This window comes from Mytilus trossulus, chromosome 2 (assembly GCF_036588685.1).
Source record: "Mytilus trossulus isolate FHL-02 chromosome 2, PNRI_Mtr1.1.1.hap1, whole genome shotgun sequence".
Classification (NCBI taxonomy): Eukaryota; Metazoa; Mollusca; class Bivalvia; order Mytilida; family Mytilidae; genus Mytilus; species Mytilus trossulus.
In genome coordinates, this window is record NC_086374.1 from 45,571,073 (window position 1) to 45,590,355 (window position 19,283).

A 19,283-nucleotide genomic window follows, 5' to 3' on the forward strand; every position below is an offset into this window, starting at 1 on the left:
CAGGATAAAAAGTTAAAGTATGTATACATCAATAACAAACATAAAATCTTTTTATATTTTAACTTGTTTATGTCTTTGGTAACTATAACAGTAAAACAAAAATATACAACTTTTAAACAGTCTGCGAAAGACAAAATATTCAAAATCGTATTCAGATAAGATGTATAATAGGTAAACTTTGTATTACATATTGCATATGTCAACAAGATTGATGAATTAGGTGGAAACAGTTCAAGCTGAAATATCATAACAAATATTTGTTGTATTCCGTGTAAATATGTACAATTTGGAAATTAGTATGGCGTTCATTATCACTGAACTAGTATATATTTGTTTAGGGGCCAGCTGAAGGACTCCTCCGGGTGCGGGAATTTCTCGCTACATTGAAGACCTGTTGGTGACCTTCTGCTGTTGTTTTTTTTTTTTTTTTTTTTTTTTTTTTTTTTTTTTTTTTTTTTTTTTTTTATTTTGGTCGGGTTGTTGTCTCTTTGACACATTCCCCATTTCCATTCTCAATTTTATGTTCTTTGCACGTTTTTATAAACTTCTATATAAACAAAAGGACTAGCTATAAACGTCATCAACATATATGTCCTTGCTACATGTATATTTAGTTCTTGGTTAACACTTGTAGTATGTGCAAACATGTAAAATCTTTAAAATTCGGTGTTACTAAAACTCCTAGCTAGGACTTGATCTATCATTTTAACTTAATCCTCACGATTCATTGAAAATGCGAACACTTTAGGGCAATTGTTTATATCTTATCCTCGGAATTGCTTCATCCTAATAATTAAATTCACAAATTTGATAACGTCTATTTGTTTTTCATCTCCAGCTGAAGCCTTAATTAATTGTTCAAGTTCTGTTTCTTCAAAATTTCTCCCAGAAGGAGTTTTTCTGGCTTTTAATTTGTCCCATAATTTTTCAATGTCAACCTGACCTGTTCCATCATTTTCGATTTCCTTGAATGTTGCAAGAATATCTTTAATGCTGAAATGAAAATAAAAGTTTCTATTAGTACTGCATAGGAGAAAAATCTATATTTTTGGATTGATGGAAATTAATGTCCAATAGGCAATATCCTAAACAGAATACTAATCATTAAAAAAAAACAATGATAACTCTTCATGCCTCTTTTTTATCTAAACATTTTCTATTTGCTGAATAGGTGCTTTTTACAAATTCTAGTAGTTTCTACATATGTATCTTCACTTTAAAATATTTCTATATCTTGTTCGATAAATAAGATGTTTATAATTTTTGGTTTTCTATATCTTGTTAAATAGTATCGTACAATTAGTCATTTTCAATGACTGTGTGTTCGGCTCAGTGGCGGAAGCACCATGATAGCTTAATACATCTGAAGCAAAACAATACGAGAATGGTAAAAGACATATACCATTATTACGGTAATTAACTCATTAAAATACGTGAACATTTGATATCTACACTAAGATGTTAATGACTTACTCTACACCGACTGTAAAGTAAAACTGTTTATACTCCCAATAACTGAGTTCTCCGTTGTAATCTTTGTCAAACAGGTCGAACACTAGTTTTGCTTCTTCTTCACTGAGATTGTATTCCTTTTCAAACATCGTCAGAGCTTGTGGCTTGTGAAGACGGCGAACAAAATTTTGTGTGTACTTGTCAAATGCCGTATCTGCTTCTTTCCTGTAAATATACCATTTAGCATTTTTTGATTGTTTAAAATAAGTATACATGCTCTGATCCATGGTCACATTATACGAACTGCGTGAATAGAGGTGTGCGCCTTGCTCAAAATTTGCCCCTGCTGAGTAAAAAAGACTTGGTCTTGAATCTTAATATATGAGAACAGATCTGTCATTTGACTGATTTTGTCTTATTCCAAATTGTGCATTGGCAAGGCAGATGATTATCATGCATTGCATGAGATGCTTGTCCTGTTGAAATATCTGGTCTTTCTTCTATGAACTTCGTGCTATTATCTTATCTTTTATTAACTATTCTGCTTTGTCGATTTTTAGGACTGGAACATCGACAAGCTATTCTGTTATGTTGGCTTAACTTCAATTCTAAGGCAGATCGTGGCATTGATATTATATTATTCAGAAATGTGCATTTCATCTAATGATGAAAATATTAAGTTTTTAATTTTGATGCTTCCGAACCACTTTTCTGTATTTGCATACATAAGGATCAATGACAACACTTTGTAATATGTTGTTTTGGTCAATAAAAAAGTACCTTTGAATTTATCTTGCAACCTGAAGGATAACAACAACTATTGATAGTTTTACAACTGCTTATTTTTCCTGTTTTTCAGTGGCTTCATTATTTATCTCTTGTATTTACAGAGGAATGTAGTCTACCTTGACACTTCACCTTTCAATTAATTTCACATGTATCGTAGTGAATAACGAACTAGTTATTATTGGTCATAAATATTCACGTAACCCTCTCATTTAAACACATTTTTCAATGTAGTGTCACCTTTAATCGTCACTGTGTGGTGAGAAATTGTAAACTAATTACACCAAATGTGAGAAACATTATGTCCACCTCATGGCTATTGGTTTTTCCAGAAATTAAATACAAAACTTTTCCCACACATCACTACTGAATAACCGCTATGACATTTCCTTAGCTTGGACATTAAAGTCAACGGCAACTGACCGCAGAAATACAAATCTAATGCATAAAGGCAAATTATGTGTCTTGTACAATGGTATTATTCAATTACAAAGGAACCATTACTTTTGATTTACATTTTACCATTACCCGAGAATTGTTAGGGTTATTTGGATTTCGAGATACTTAAAAAAACTTTCAAGGGTATTCTGTTAAGTCTTTACTTTTTTATTACTGTCAAAGGGGAAAGGTCGTTTCCAGTTTATTATCTGCAATTCTGATAACAAATAATCAAGTGTGGTCTACCGTTTTAAATCATAATTTATAGCGATCTCGAAAAAAAAATACACTAACTTTATTTATTGACTAGTCTATTATTTATAGACTAGTTTTATTGAGCTAAGTGGTATAATAAACTTTCCCTATATATATTTTAACGATGTCTACACGGACAACAGTTCAACTTAAGATCCCAACAATTCCTTATTGAACAGTTTCTGTTTTATAAATCAGTTTGCAACTGATTATAAAACTCCCTTTTACATATTTGAAATAGCTATCTCATTCATGTATCAGAATAAGAAGACATACATGTAACATTTTAAAATTAAGTTTGATAAAAAAATATTGTCAAATCAAATACCAACTTAACTATGTTGAAAATTCAAATCTTTACGGCGAATGATCTCATTGTACTTTAATTCACGGTCAATAAACTCTAACTAATAGGGAACATCAATATCACCAGTTTAATCATTTAAATGTTTAATAAATAGCTGGTGGGATGAATAAATAAATGAAAGTAATAGATATATCCATTTCAATCATTTTTGTGAGGCCTCAGTGGCAGAGCGGTTTAATATTTCAACTGCAGTGATAGCTTGTCCGTCATAACCAAGGTTGTTAGTTTGAATACCCTTTATAACAGTCGTTTTCGATTCAACCAACCCCCCTCTCCCTCGGATCTTGACTAGGACTGAAAGTGTTCATGACGAAGGTCGTTGGCTCTCTTCTACTTTCTTCGCGATGAAAACGAGTCTATATGAAATAGCTTTAGAAGTACAGAAAGTAGCGTTAAACACCAACACTCAATCGAGCATACATCTTTGGTAAAACTGAAAAATTAGTTGTATTAAAACTCCAATGATTTAATTTAAGTGTGAGGTTTTCTACATAGCGTCGAAGCACATCAAATGGTTGTATATCTGTCTTCTAGTATATAAATGTGGCGTCCTTTTAAAAAAAAATGGCTTACTACACTAGACACGACACCTATTTTATTTACAGATGAAATCGTTATACCAGTGAATCCTGGACGACACGATGAGACATTTTGTTGTATCAACAGCTAAGTTTTATGTCAACAAATATTAAGATAATGATAATATGATACGTATAAAGTGTAATTTTAATATATGCGTATTTTAAATAATTTAAGCTGTAGGTATCAAAGTTATTAACTCATGTTTAAAGTAACTAGAGATATATGGAATCTTAAGAATGTTTACATTATTCTAATTTTTTTACTTATATAAATGAGATGTGATCATTATCTAACGATATGTCAAGGATTATAATAATAAAGACTAATTGTGGGGACCTTTACGTCAAATTGAAAACTTAAATGGGATTTATTTAAAGTACATTTGTAACAAATGTTCTTTGACGTTATTAAAAATAGTTATAAGATTTTACATGGATTAACACATTAGATGCATGCAGTCATTCCCTATTCTTTTTTTACTGGAAATAAAACATACAAAGGTGATCTTCTTGTTCATTGTTACTACAATATCTCCCCTTATGCATTGTACACTTTAAATCCTTTCTTTGATAAATGGCAATGAGGACAACTATAGACAACAATGTAACGCATTACATAAGGCTTATACAAAACCCTATCTGTAAATTAATTTGTTAAAAATGAGGGGCGAAAGATTCCAGAGGGACAGTCAAACTCATTAATCGAAAATAAACTGACAACGCCATGACGTAAAATGAAAATGACAAACAGACAAACAATAGTACACACGATAAAACACAGAAAACTTAAGAATAAGCAACACGAACCCCACAAAACATTGGGATGATCTTGTGCTCCGGAAGGGTAAGCATAAGACTTCTGGCAAACATGGGTAAGTTGACCTGTATGCAAATTGTTTCAAGAAGACTCTTTCGGGGTTTTTTCAGCGGCTAAAGAATGTCAGAAATATTGAGACAACGTGTACTTAGAATATCGTTTGCAAGATTTTTTAATACACATTATTCGGAATATACATGTATATGACATCAAACATGTTTTTATAGAGAAATTCCACCGTTTTATGTCTCTACACCTGACCCTTACATTTCTGACAAATATTAACAGGTTTAAGAATTTGAGCTTATTTTCAGTACCAGCGAACGACTATTGTTGAAGACCTATATTTGCCTTGTAATGATGCCTTTGTGTGAGAGTTTATGTCTTCCTTTTTAGCTATTAAAGGTTTTTCTCTTATATATAATACAGTATTACTAAATAGTCATGATTCGAAGTAGAGTTTACGTCATACAACCGAGATTACCCAAATAAACCCTATACACCAATGTGACTTATTTGGTATGAGCTTTCATTATATAGGCGGTATTTTAATGAATAGTTTACTTTCGTGATAAAGTGAAAACAAAATTTAATCTGACGGAAATAACAAACACTGACAAACGATTAAAAATTAATGAAGAATGCAAGTATTGATTTGAATAAGTGAAGTATAACGGAAGTCACAAAATTTAAAAGCATTTCACCTTCATATTTGTCGTTTCTGATTATATGTAGTCGTATACATTACTGAAAAAACAATGCAGTAGTGTGTTATAACGTTTGAATACCTTAAATGTCTAATTGTTTTATTAATATAAAACAGAATATATCAGAATAGTAAAGTATGTGTCACTGTGTATGCGTACGATTTACTGTTTAACACCAATGAATAAAAGTTGATAAATGCATCGTATGAATTAAAATAAACATTTACTTTGACGTGTGTATAGAAAGTGTCAAATGTGTCAAGTTTTCTCATTCATTATTGATGAACAAGTAAAAACCCCTTAAACTGGCCTCTCCATCTGCTAGTAGATTAGATAATTTTATTTGTCACCTGTCCCGTTATAGTATCGCGAATGAACATACTAATCTTATTAGCGAAAATAAAAACAACATTTACTGTCATCTTCTTAAATAAACTTATCAAGGTGTATAAATTGTTTTGTTTTTGGTACATAAGTTAGTACCTACGGCTCAACACCTTGTCCGTCAAACGATGCTGTCATAACATAACTATTTAGATAATTAGAAAAAGAGCTTAAAATGTGATGACGTATACACAATTTAGTAATACGCTTCTCGATCACCTATATTGGGATAAAAAATAAAATTAATGAATAAAACTTTCCAGGTACTTACGGCAGTTTTCTTCCCGCCATGATGTTATTTTTCTAATAAAGTATATTATGTGCGTTGTAAAAAATGATGACAACTTTCACATGTATAATCCAGGTAACATTTGATGAAAAATGAAAAGGTTAATAGTTGAATTAGTATAAATGCCGTAGGAAACCAGTCATTTATATGCTACTATAAATGATGCGCATGGGCACTTTAAACAGTAGCACACGACAGGTCCAAAATATAGTCCGCGCATCAAAGCACACATGATTAATAAATGTACTACTACTACCTTGAGTCATAGGTATCACTGAAAACGTCAAAAGATCGATAAATTCTCCATTTGTTTGTCGCTTAACAACATAAGTTATGGATGACTATATTAGGTAATATTGGGAAATATCTTACGTAATAAATCGTTTATATTTCATTCAAAATATACAAATAACTAAGAAAATTTACAAAAATAATTTAATAAATACATAACTCTCATGTATATGTAATGATGTATTCAAAATCGTTCTAAATAAATCCTCAATCTGACAATTTTATTTTCAATTTTTGGCTGTTCATGTATTTGATTGTGTAATCCGATTGTCACTTGACTGTTTAGTCAATTGTTCAACGGCAAGACAGCTGCAGCAAGATGCTTTTTGTTGAGTTTAAAATGATTGAGGCGTGAACGGCAGGTATTCCAAAAGAAAACACTGCCTGATTGTGATATGTATTCGACCTTTTATTAAGTTGTTCTTCTTATAAAGCTTTAATTATATCCTTTATAAATAATTGGTTTTTTTTAAAAGGCAGTGGAACTGAGACTACTACTACATCTTAGTAGTCTCAAAGTGGTAGCAGGGAAGGGATAAAACCACCCAGCTTTTACATCCTCTGCGATATAACGGAAATTCCAGTCCCTTTTTCTAACCTTTAACATTTTATAAATGACTGATACTGAATGTGACATGATAATGCAGTAAACAAAATTAATGTATTTTAATGCCAAGGTTTTCTTAAAGATTTACAAACGTGCATATGTAAACTAAAAGTTGACCATCGAAAATTAGACTCAACCAAAGAATCTTACTGAAAACATTTCCTTATTGGGACAAACTTATGGAAACGCTCATTTCTTCAGAAAAAAATATTTGGTCCAGTTTTAAATCCATCCCATGTTTTTATTGTACCATTTTTACTTTATTTCATACAAAAACATCACAATAAAAAAAGAAGGTAGTTCAAATCGTCTCTTTGACATATGATCATACTTGGGCGTTTCATTTTAATCATAACAATTCAGAAAGAAGAAAACATGTATCTGGCAAAATAACATCACTGTTACGTTGCCTATGATGGTACACTGAATTGTTCCCTGTAGTTGGAATACAAGTCAATCTCTAAATCACTTCATGTAAAAGAGTTTGAGAATAAAAAAATACCGGGGACTAACAAATGTTTTTATTGACTCTAAATCTCAAAATGACAAAAATAAAAACGATAATCAGAAAAGTTAATGGCTCGACCAAACAATACTATGGGTCTGCATCTCAATTAACCAGCAAACATGAAGCGCTCTTAGATCCACCGTGTATCATCGGTACAGCGGAGATAGGTACTAACCAAGCGGGCCGTGATCGATTTTAGATCTTTAGAATCCAGATTGGTCGTCTGTACCAATTGTCGTATTCTCTATTGCGACAGTTTGACTCTATCTCAGGGTATATTTGAACGGTGAGTGAAGCGTGCATTTCAGAAATTAGTTGTGTCTTATTATAAAAGAATGCATTTTACAATAATACTATTGTATTTTATTAATATAAAGATATGATACTTTCAAACACAGCATTTACTGTCCATAAACTTGTACTTGAAACCCACTTTTCGTAGCTATAACATAGGTTAAAAAAATATTATAAATAAAAGCAAACACGTTTAAAATAATAGTAAAACAAGAAAAGAAGTGAAATAAGCATGAATTCAGGAGGTCTATTATAATATATAAAAGGATTCCTGATATAACTTGGAGTACATGTATTTACTATCTAGGCCAATATTACAATGTTTGCCTTTTTTTATCATACACCAATGCATGTTAATAATTTTTTTCATTGAAACCGTGTTGTTTGGTCTTATTTGTCAGTGTTTTACTTTGTTTTGCATGTTTAACTGATGGTTATCTTTTGGTCGCTGATCTATGTTTGCCATGGCATGTATCATTTTGTTTTTGAATTATCGATTTTGAATATTCCTTTGGTATTTTTCGCCTCTCGTTTGAATATGTTATTATAGTCAAATAAGAAGAATAGTTGGACCTTATCATCTAATTTTTATTGAACACATCATACATTGTTTACAAGCACCATTGTGAATGACAAAAAGTTCTCCAAACCATATAGATACTCTATTTATTTATTTACATGTACAGCACTGTTTTGCGCTTACTAGACGTATTTTGCAATATAAAATAGCTATATAGGCTGATGGTTTCTCATTTCAATTGTATTACATTAATTTTGTCATGTCGAAGCATGGTATAACTTGCTAAGCGGTTTTGTTCACTATTAAAGGCCATACGTTGACCAATTGTTGATAACTTTTGCGTCATTTGATCTGTGATTGAATTTTGTTTCATTACCAAGCGTCCCACATTTTCTCATACCGACAAGAGAAATTAGGAAGAGTAATATGATTTGGTCTTATTTCGACCGGAAGTAAAAAAAAACTTTTCCCAAGTGCGGTGTCTATTTGGCTGTGCAGGATGCACAAGTACGCACACACGTCCGGTCAGAAAAACCATGCAAATCCTCGGCAAGAGGTCCGTCGGTGGCATGTTGCATGGGGGAAATGTACGTTTATAACCAATATAGCCTCATTTTCCCGTGGAAGTCAAAATTTCCCGACAGCATCTATTACAGGACCTCCATAGTGTATTTATTGTAAATTTGTTTTCGTCCTTAACACTCATGAAATATTTGCCAATAGACGTTTTAAAGCAACCAACAATCAATCGACCAATATTTTTTGTGGATGAGAACACAGTGAACTTCCTTTTTCGACGATTTGTTTCCGATTCGTATGAAGCATTTCATACAAGAGCTTTTCAAGATAGAAGATAAGGAAGCGAGTTTTATTTATATGCGTTTTCCCTTATATAAATATTATTTTGTTTACTGCATAATTCAATTTATATGACTTTGTCAATTGTTCTATGAGATTGAACATCTGTAAACTATAGAAAATTTCCTTTTTTATGTACATGTAGCAACATTATATTATCCCAGCAGCAACTATATTTGGAATATAATCCAGTTGTTACGATATCCTAGGGGTTGCGCTCCCTATTATGGTTGCTCTTAACACATATTTATTTATATCTGTGTTATAAAGGAATGTAGCATTGAGAATGGAAATGGGAAAATTCCGAATATGTTAAAGAGACAACAACCCAACCAAAGATAAGAAAACATATTTGAACTAGACATTCAAGTATTAAATACGACAGTTGTCATCTGTTTAACAGAAAATGCTTACCCTTCCGGGCAACTTTAGTCAGTAAACTTTCATTTAAAATTATGGTTCATTTTCCTATATTTTGCATAAGTGTAACATATTAACATAACTTTATCCGCAGCATCATAGGTAATTAAATGTTTTGATTGAATAAGACAATAATGGAAGCTATATGTGATTGATAGACACACAGGTCAAACTAACTCATGTTCTTTTCATAATTATAAACACTTTTAAGGTTCGAAAACTTGTTCTTTTACAATCTTTCTACAAGAAAAAATATGACAAAATGTGTTGAGTCTACTTTTCTTACCCCGATGATAGCCATGGCGTTTTAACGAAACTGAAATGCAAGCTGATTGGTTGAGTAAGGTTTACCAGATTGCTTCCTTCCCTTGAACAATAGTTTTCTGCAGTGTACCACGTGACCGCTTCGGTGTACAGCGTAGCGTTCAAAGCGTCTGTTTTAATTATACAATGACAAATGTTTGGATATTGTAATAAGCAAGTAAAGTAGACTGTTTTTTTAATTCATCTAACAATAATATTTATTGCTGTGTTTAAATGATACAAAATATACAATAACTGTAAGAACTACAAATCCATCCTGTTCGAACTGCATCACTTGTCTCTTTGTAGCATGTTCGCCTCGAACTAGAGATCGGGGGTCCGAACCCCGGACGTGTCAAACCAAAACTTTAAATTAGGTATTTTATGCTTCTCCGCTTAGCACGCAGGATTACAAAGTTAGATTAGATTGGAGTAGGGAAAATGCGCCCGTGTAGGTTTAATGTCTTCCAGTGGATGATTATCTTGTGAACAAGCACGTTAAACATCCGGCTCAGTGTGTCAGTCTTGTTCAAAGCAGTATTAATATTCCTATAACATTAACAAGATCTCGTTCTCAATATGCATTTTATTTCCCCAAATACCTGTGGTCGCGATCTTTGTCTGCTCACTTTTAACAGTCGCGATCTGTCTTTTCACCATTTTCGGACGCGTTATCAACGGTCTCTGTTACATCATCTGCCATGGCTTCATCAGCGTCTGCATATTCATCCTCATCATCTTCATCTCCATTACCATTACCATCACAAATTGCTCCATCTCCATTACCATTACCATTTCCATTAACGTCATCTCCCTTACAATCCTCACCATTAGCTTCTATATCATCACACATGATATCACTTGTGTGTACATCTGCAACAACTTTTAATTCCGAATATGTTAAAGAGACAACAACCCAACCAAAGATAAGAAAACATATTTGAACTAGACATTCAAGTATTAAATACGACAGTTGTCATCTGTTTAACAGAAAATGCTTACCCTTCCGAGCAACTTTAGTCAGTAAACTTTCATTTAAAATTATGGTTCATTTTCCTATATTTTGCATAAGTGTAACATATTAACATAACTTTATCCGCAGCATCATAGGTAATTAAATGTTTTGATTGAATAAGACAATAATGGAAGCTATATGTGATTGATAGACACACAGGTCAAACTAACTCATGTTCTTTTCATAATTATAAACACTTTTAAGGTTCGAAAACTTGTTCTTTTACAATCTTTCTACAAGAAAAAATATGACAAAATGTGTTGAGTCTACTTTTTCTTACCCCGATGATAGCCATGGCGTTTTAACGAAACTGAAATGCAAGCTGATTGGTTGAGTAAGGTTTACCAGATTGCTTCCTTCCCTTGAACAATAGTTTTCTGCAGTGTACCACGTGACCGCTTCGGTGTACAGCGTAGCGTTCAAAGCGTCTGTTTTAATTATACAATGACAAATGTTTGGATATTGTAATAAGCAAGTAAAGTAGACTGTTTTTTTAATTCATCTAACAATAATATTTATTGCTGTGTTTAAATGATACAAAATATACAATAACTGTAAGAACTACAAATCCATCCTGTTCGAACTGCATCACTTGTCTCTTTGTAGCATGTTCGCCTCGAACTAGAGATCGGGGGTCCGAACCCCGGACGTGTCAAACCAAAACTTTAAATTAGGTATTTTATGCTTCTCCGCTTAGCACGCAGGATTACAAAGTTAGATTAGATTGGAGTAGGGAAAATGCGCCCGTGTAGGTTTAATGTCTTCCAGTGGATGATTATCTTGTGAACAAGCACGTTAAACATCCGGCTCAGTGTGTCAGTCTTGTTCAAAGCAGTATTAATATTCCTATAACATTAACAAGATCTCGTTCTCAATATGCATTTTATTTTCCGCTGGATGTTAAACAGCCATCCACATCATAATCAGCCATCCTGTCAGAAATTCGAGGAATAAATTCAACAAATTGTCAATGAATTCTTTTAGTTCCAAAAAAGAAGTACGTGTAATATCCGATAATCAGTGAATTGATAAAAGAGGGACGAAAGATACCAAAGGGACAGTCAAACTCATAAATGTAAAACAAACTGACAACGCCATGGGTAAAAATGAAAAAAAAACGAAAAAGACGAACAGACAAACAAATTTACACCTTTTTATATTGTACGCTTCGTTGACACAATATTGCGTTTGTCAATGAATTTTGCGTGTATTATATTATGCTTTGATATGATTATAACCAATATGCATGTTTGAAAATATAAAATTTACCACCATAACATGCAGACAGCAACCCATAATATCCGTTGTAATGTAAAAAAAAACTCTTGGAGGAAATTTTTACATGTAAAAAAATCCTCATGTATACGATAGTGTGAATTGGTAGGAAAATACAATAACTCGACAGATGCAACTATGGCTAAGCATACAGATACATACGTCCGATTTCTAATTTGATAGCATTTAAAAAAATGTTTACCATACGACAGTAAATGTACGGTTAGGTGGTGGGTAGGGTGCCCGTTAACATGTTTAATCCCGCCATAATATGTATGTGCCTATCTAAAGCCAGGAGTGTGTAACTCAGTAGTTATATATACTTTTTTTGTTCACTATTTTGTGCATAAATTTGGCCGCTTGTTTTCTCGTATGAATTGTACTACATTTGTCATTTCGGTGTGTTTTATTGCGGTGTGGGCTTTGTTCGTTGTTAAAGGCCGTACGGTGACCTATAGTTGTTCATTTTTGTTTCGTTTGGTCTCTTTGGAAGAGCTGTTTCAATGCCACATCTTCTTTGTTATATAGAAAGCAATCAAAAACAATCAATATAGAGAGCCGTGGTGTAGTGGTTAGTGCATCGGACTACTAACACAAAGGTTCCTGGTTCGATTCCCGTTTGGGATGAAATTTCAGGAACTCAATTTTCGGCTCTCCCTTGACACCATCTGCGAGTATGGTCTTGAGGAAACGATGATAGTTCGTCGGAAAGGGACGATAAATGGCTGACCCGTGTTAAGAGAGAGCCGCATCTCTTGCACGTTAAAGACACCCTTGTAGATTTCGAAAAAGAGTAGGCGAATGCCGCTACAAGGCAGCACTCGCACCCGCAAAGTGGAAAGGGATTAATATAAGTTGCAAAACTTGTTTCCCAATCCACTATAAATAAATATGTTTCAACTAAAAACAATCAATGGATTATAGGTTAAGCATTTTGACCTGAATCTCAGAGGCGGGTCCTATAGGGGGTCATAGATTACCATAGAGATATATTAAGTCTGATATGTGTATATAATGAACATGTAACTGATAGCCATCACTAATAATACAGTTACTTTAACGGGAAGATAGATATAAAGACGAAGAGATATTTCTTAATATTAACTAGTTTGCTTTCTTCAATTATGTTTTTGTGTTTGTTTAATTTTTAAGGTATAAAGATTAATATGCGTAAATTCCTCGAACATTACAGTCGTTCTACTGTGGTGCAAAAATCTAAATGATTGGTCTGGTCATTCTGGTTATTATAAGCACCTTAAAGTCTATACCCATATGCATTTCATTCAAATTTTGATTTATTTCGCAGAAGACCACAGGGACTATATTTATATTCCCCAGTTACCCTTGGCGTCATTGGTAAATTATGGGTTGAGCAAAGCATCAATCATCAACCTAATCTTAGACATTTGCTGTGTTTCTTCTTTCATGTTGGTACTGAACAATGTATGGACCCTTTTATTTGTTTATGACACGCGTACGTAATGGCTGATTGTTAATTGCTTAACGTTCACTTGCAAATATGTACGTCATGCATGTTCAGGATAAGCGCAAAGTAGCAACACATACTACCTTTTGGACTGCCTATGGATAAAATGATGTATATTGAATGAGGACACAAATGTTGCCTTTCAGCCGGATATTTATAGACCTCTCTTACAGTTTTTGCAGTGGTTCGTACAGTGTAGTTAGCGTGCTACTATCTTTACACGAGACATTGGATTTTATATTCCCATTCGGACTGAACGTGACTGAGTACTTTTACATCCCACACAACTAAACGGGTGGTCAACTTCGATCAGTTTTTACTGCCGGTCGGAAAAAAACCAAAGTGATCATATCTAATAGTATATTTCCCAGTCGCATTCACCAAATTCTTTCCTAAATAAAAAAAAATGGCCACAATAAAGAAAGTTTTGCTGTACCTCTTAAATCAAAACATCCTTTAGCATTATTACAATATATGCACACTTATGATAACTCATAATACCGTACATACTATCGATACTGTTTATATTTGGCATTACACAAGTTCATGCGTTTTATTACGGCACTTTACTCAAAAGCGTAGGATAAACTGATTTAAAACACTTTAGATACATGATTTACTTCTTAGATGTAATTCGCTTTGAAATAACTATCAGTTACTACAATTACTCCTTTGTCGATATTTTATGTTTATGATTTTTGTGCCTTGTACCGACATTTTGAGTTTAGCCATTTGCAGTGCTCTAGGTTAAGGAGAGGGTTGGGGGTTTACATGTTTAATCCCGCTGCACTTTTGTGTCGGTCCAACGTCAGGATCCTGTAGTACATTGGTTATATAGATCTGTCATTTTTGTTCTTCTTCTTTAATACATAATTCATAAGTGATAATTAAATAACCGTTAGTTTTATCGTTTTAATTTTTCATATTTTTTTTACATCGGGGTCTTTTTTAGCCCACTGTATGGTTTTGGTTTTCCTCATTGTTAAATGTTGTACATTGGACTATAATAATGGCTTTATACACCCGCTTCATTTAAACTTTGGTGGAAAGTGGTCTCACTGGCCATCACACCACATCTATAAAGCTTTATATGTAAAAAAAATAATTTAAAAAAAGCACTTGGAATGCCATCTATGGCATACGGCAAATTAAGTTTTTGGACCAACATCCGCATTTGGAAGAGCCTCAAATTGTGAAAAAGTCATTAAAGTCTTAATGACTGTACTATACTTTTTGAAACTTTATTTCCTCTGGACTATATTTATTAACTGTTCATTTCATCTGGAATAACATTGAAAGTCTCAATTTTCAATAAAAACATTCCCAGCAGATGTACGCTGGTTAAATATTACAATGTTGGTGTTGTATGACAGATATTTTAACTTCAACTTCTTTGACTAAGTTAACAGATAAACATTTACAATAAAATATAGAAAAAGGGTCGCCGACACCATCTCGAAAACCTTGACAAGAAAGTGATTTGTGATGGTTTTTGTCAACGAACTGTACAGTGATTATTTCAAAACGCACAACGAACGCGATGGTATGGTATTGCGTTTATTCTAATTTCTAGGGCACATTTGAAGGCACGTAGTAATTCAATGTATAAGAGACTTCTTTACTTCTTTTCCATCTTTTTTTGTAATAAACATGTAATGTATCCAATTTTCAAGTTCCAGTTTCAATACAACCTTCAAAAATGTTGAATTTGTAAAGATAGAGCAAAATTTATACTACAGTCCATACTGCGGCCAATGTATATTTGGTATATACAGTTGGGCATTGACTGTTTTTAAAAGAATGGTGTAAAATACTATGTTTAATAAATATGAATTGTTTTCTGTGTTTGCTTTGAGTAGTATTGCAAGTACATCTAGAAACTAAAGTCTTGGTGTACTCTTAGTTAGTTTTTTTCCGTATATGGAAGTGTTTGGTTGAATACCATGAAAAGACCACAAAAAGACTTTCCAAAGGCTTTTTTAAGCAGTTTCATACCAAATAAAACAACAATTGTGTTTCATTATACTAAATCTGTGTTTTAATTACTTGTAAATTTCACAAAATGTCATTGACAATCACTTTGCAGAAATTCCTGTTACCCGGACATCAGGATGGGTTCTTCGCCAAAACTAGACAGCTAGAACTGAAGTAGAAAAAAGTGCAAAATATGAAAAATAAGATTAGATATGACCAAAATTTATATTTGGGAGATTGAAGTAACAATTTAGAGTATTTAAAAGCAATAATTTAACTTAAAAATCCAATTACAAACATTTTAACACTTGTTTCATAGATGAAGGACCTGTAATCATGAAACTTGTCTAGTATATTCTTAAAATAAAGAAACGCAAAGCGTTATGTAAAAATAAATGAATACCTGCATGCGGTCAGATTATTCGAGTGTTAAAATACTAGAAAAGTGCTTATTTACCACTTGTTCTACAACTTAACATGGGGAACACAGCTAAAAAAAAAAAAACACTCCGTCAAAGGGAGGTAATCCATTTTTTTCATATGATTTTATACATTATGAGAAGAAACATGTGTAAAATGTGATGTAAATGGGGATAATATTCATGCCTTTCATTGATATCATAACTCTCAAGTGTAATTTCTATTGTTTTTTTCAATCTGGACACAAAACTGATTTTTAAAATATACTTCATGCTTCTCTCACTGTACACTGAGTGCATCCTGGATAGCCGCAGTTAAAGATAGAAATTTGTGTAAAAAACAGCTTTAAATGGTTCCAAAATCCTTCCTTTACATGAACATTTACAGGAAATGAGTTTTGCGATTATTGTGTGGCCTTGGACAAGTACAGTGAAAAGGTGCATATTTTCCTATAGGGGTAAATTCAGTAAAAAATCTCCCATTGACTTTAATGCTAATCTATGTGTGGAAATAAATGTATACCTGATTTACCTTTAGAAATTAAAATCTTTCATATATCATTCATGAAACTCCAAGTACAAATGTAGCCCTATCTTTTGCAACAATAAAAACATAGGGTCATGCGGCATTTTTGGGCATTCACATGGCCTTGTTTACAAACAATGTAGATTCGCACTGAATTCCCATACTGACCCCCATTACTTTCAACCCTGAAGGGAAAAAAATTAGTACATTCAACATTTATTTTTTATTTTTTTTCAACTCTAGTTTGGATCCATCTACCAAAAAATATTTATTACAAACAGTATCTGCCAATCAGAAGACCATATAACTTCAGTGTTATACAGAAAGCTCTCCCCTAAATGGGCGGTCCCTGATGACGTATATTTATTTACTGAATTTACCCGGCCTATAGTTATTTAGTATTGCTTAAGGTATTAATAAGCAAAGGTGTATGCACGAAAATATATTCAGCATTGTTTTTATCATAATCCGTATAAAATTGCACCATGTCTGTGCGTTTTGCATGTAGCAGTTTTTTCAAACGTTTTATACAATATCTAAAACTTAAAACAACTGTATAATTGAATAAATAAACTGACATGCACATCGACATATTTATTATACTCAAATAAGTTCTAGAGAGGCATTCGAAATTATTGTCATCCTAAATGTTGTCCTCATTATCGCTTCGAACGCGTCAACGTCCGGATTCATTTGTATCGAGGTCAACTTAATTGTAGAAGAGGCCTTTTCCAGTTTTGACATACAATTTGACTTTTTATACTTGGGAAGGTATTAATTTTCAAATTGATAGTTGTTGGAAGTTTGTCAAGACTGATCTGTATGCTGGGCTGAATTTTTCAATAAATAGGTTGTTATAACAGTATTAATGGTTCTTTTAAATAAATACGAAAAAATCTAATCAACACTACAGGACAAAAGACATATAGGTTGCATTTCTGTAAATATTGACAATGCATTTTCCCATAGGAACTCCCTTACGGCTAAAACTGTACCACTTTTACTATGAAGTTTTAAAAACAAATTCAAATCCTGGAATGGAAAGTTCACATGCACTACAATTTTTTCAAAGGTCAAAATATAGGGCTGTGTGGCATATTTTCAACGTTTATATGCTCCGAACTTCTAAGGTTTTAAACTAATACGTAACTTCTAAACTATCCCTACCTCGACTGTAGGGTTACCATGGATTTCAATATAAACAATATTCGCGTGTATATTTTCTGGCAACATAGGTATGTCTCTATGAGATGCAACCTACAGATCAGAACTGGGATGTAAACAGTATGTAAACAAAATTAATTATTTATTAATGTTCTAAATCTCTCCAAAAAAGGCATGGTTTAAAAAAAAACAGCTGTATTTACAAAGTGCAATATATTTACATTAATTTGTAGATGTATAAACAAAATTGACTGATCGTTCAGAAAGACAGGATTAACATGGAGATTATTATGAGAGTTTGGGATCAAAGTCGGGCAAATACTTTTTATTTTGTTCGGGCTACTTTAATTTTGTGTTTCTGTATCAAGTTCGTTAAATGTATTTTTCAATTGTATATTGTTTCGATCTGTAAAGTTCTATCTTGTCTATCCTTTGTTCGTCAAAAACTGTTCGTGATTGTTTGGGAGTTCTACTTTTCTAATTTACCTAAGGTTAATTAGCCAGGTAATGTCCTAGGGTTAGGAAATAGAAGAACTGTTCATCGACAGATTTTCACTTTACTATAGTAACACGACGATTATTACTATTGAAGAAGGAACTTCTCGATCCTTTTTTTTTAAGTTCTTTTAGTTCACCCTCTTCTACAGCTCAACTCACAGTATGATAGCTTAAAGAATTATCCAATTGATTGCATAAAGAGTATCGTTCCTCTGAAGATAACACAAACTATTCTGTATCTTTGTTGAAATTACTTGGTGCCAATACCAAATTAATGTTCATACATTTTTAATAAGTTCTTAAAGTGTTATATTCATTCATTTTACGTAACAGTGATCAAAGAGGTGTTTAGGATAATACAGACTATAAACATCTGGAAGATTATAAAACCGTATTGAATTTTAATGTTTATACTCTTGTAATGTTATATCCATATCAAACCTTATTGGACAATATTTTTTTCCAATATTGTTTGCTGCAGTAATTCCATAACATTTTGTATATGCAATGATGCCTTTTTCAATAAATGATGTATGATATATCAGAACAATGCAACTTTAATTCCGTTTTCTTGTTAGTAGCATTAGAGAATACATTTGAAGTTTTAAATCATTATGTATTATAAACTCGAATCGTCCAGTTTGTCGTTGATTTTATTCAAGAAAAGATCAAGATATAAAGCAGACATTTTTGTTTCGGTCGTATCCTTGGTGTAATGTCCAGTGCGTTGATAGCCATGAAACCAAGTTCAATTCACCGATTTCTACATAAGCAAATGCCTGTACCAATTCATGTATATGACAGTTGTTTTCCAATCGTTTGATTTGTTTAAACTTTTGATTTTGCCATTGTACAAAGGACTCTCCGATTAGAATTTGCTTTTTTGAAATCACTCGTTGAAATCTTGGTTATTGAGTGACCGGACATTATATCTGAATATAAAAAAAGCACTTGCCTAGTTACTCTTCCTTAATTACGACTCTTAGAGGTTTTAAACCACGTTTTCAAAAAAAAAAGAAAAGGAACCGTTTTCATGAATGTGTTTACTT

At 32.6% G+C, this 19,283-nt stretch overlaps 1 protein-coding gene and 1 long non-coding RNA gene across 2 annotated transcripts in view; one reads left to right on the top strand and one right to left on the bottom strand.

Moving 5' to 3' along the window:
* Window positions 1–523: 523 nt before the first annotated feature.
* On the bottom strand, window positions 524–6,326 carry LOC134707357 (uncharacterized). The gene is made up of 3 exons (XM_063567060.1): window positions 6,059–6,326; window positions 1,474–1,677; window positions 524–993 (listed from the first exon to the last, which is right to left on the bottom strand). The coding sequence occupies exons 1-3, from the start codon at window positions 6,076–6,078 to the stop codon at window positions 765–767; spliced, it is 453 nt and encodes a 150-aa protein (XP_063423130.1). The 5' UTR covers window positions 6,079–6,326; the 3' UTR covers window positions 524–764.
* Window positions 6,327–6,351: 25 nt separating this feature from the next.
* LOC134707359 (uncharacterized) overlaps window positions 6,352–19,283 on the top strand; it is a 37,065-nt gene continuing 24,133 nt past the window's right edge. Inside the window, exon 1 of the long non-coding RNA XR_010105702.1 lies at window positions 6,352–6,426. This is a non-coding gene — a long non-coding RNA (uncharacterized LOC134707359). The remainder of the gene's footprint in view (window positions 6,427–19,283) is intronic.

What these genes read in the sequence shown, in the direction of transcription:
- LOC134707357 (XM_063567060.1), bottom strand. Translation starts at nt 6,078, where the DNA reads ATGGCGGGAAGAAAACTGCC. An exon ending in ATGGCGGGAAGAAAACTGCC is followed by an intron (nt 1,678 to 6,058) that starts GTAAGTACCTGG and finishes GTATATTTACAG; the next exon opens with GAAAGAAGCAGATACGGCAT. An exon ending in TACTTTACAGTCGGTGTAGA is followed by an intron (nt 994 to 1,473) that starts GTAAGTCATTAA and finishes TTTTCATTTCAG; the next exon opens with CATTAAAGATATTCTTGCAA.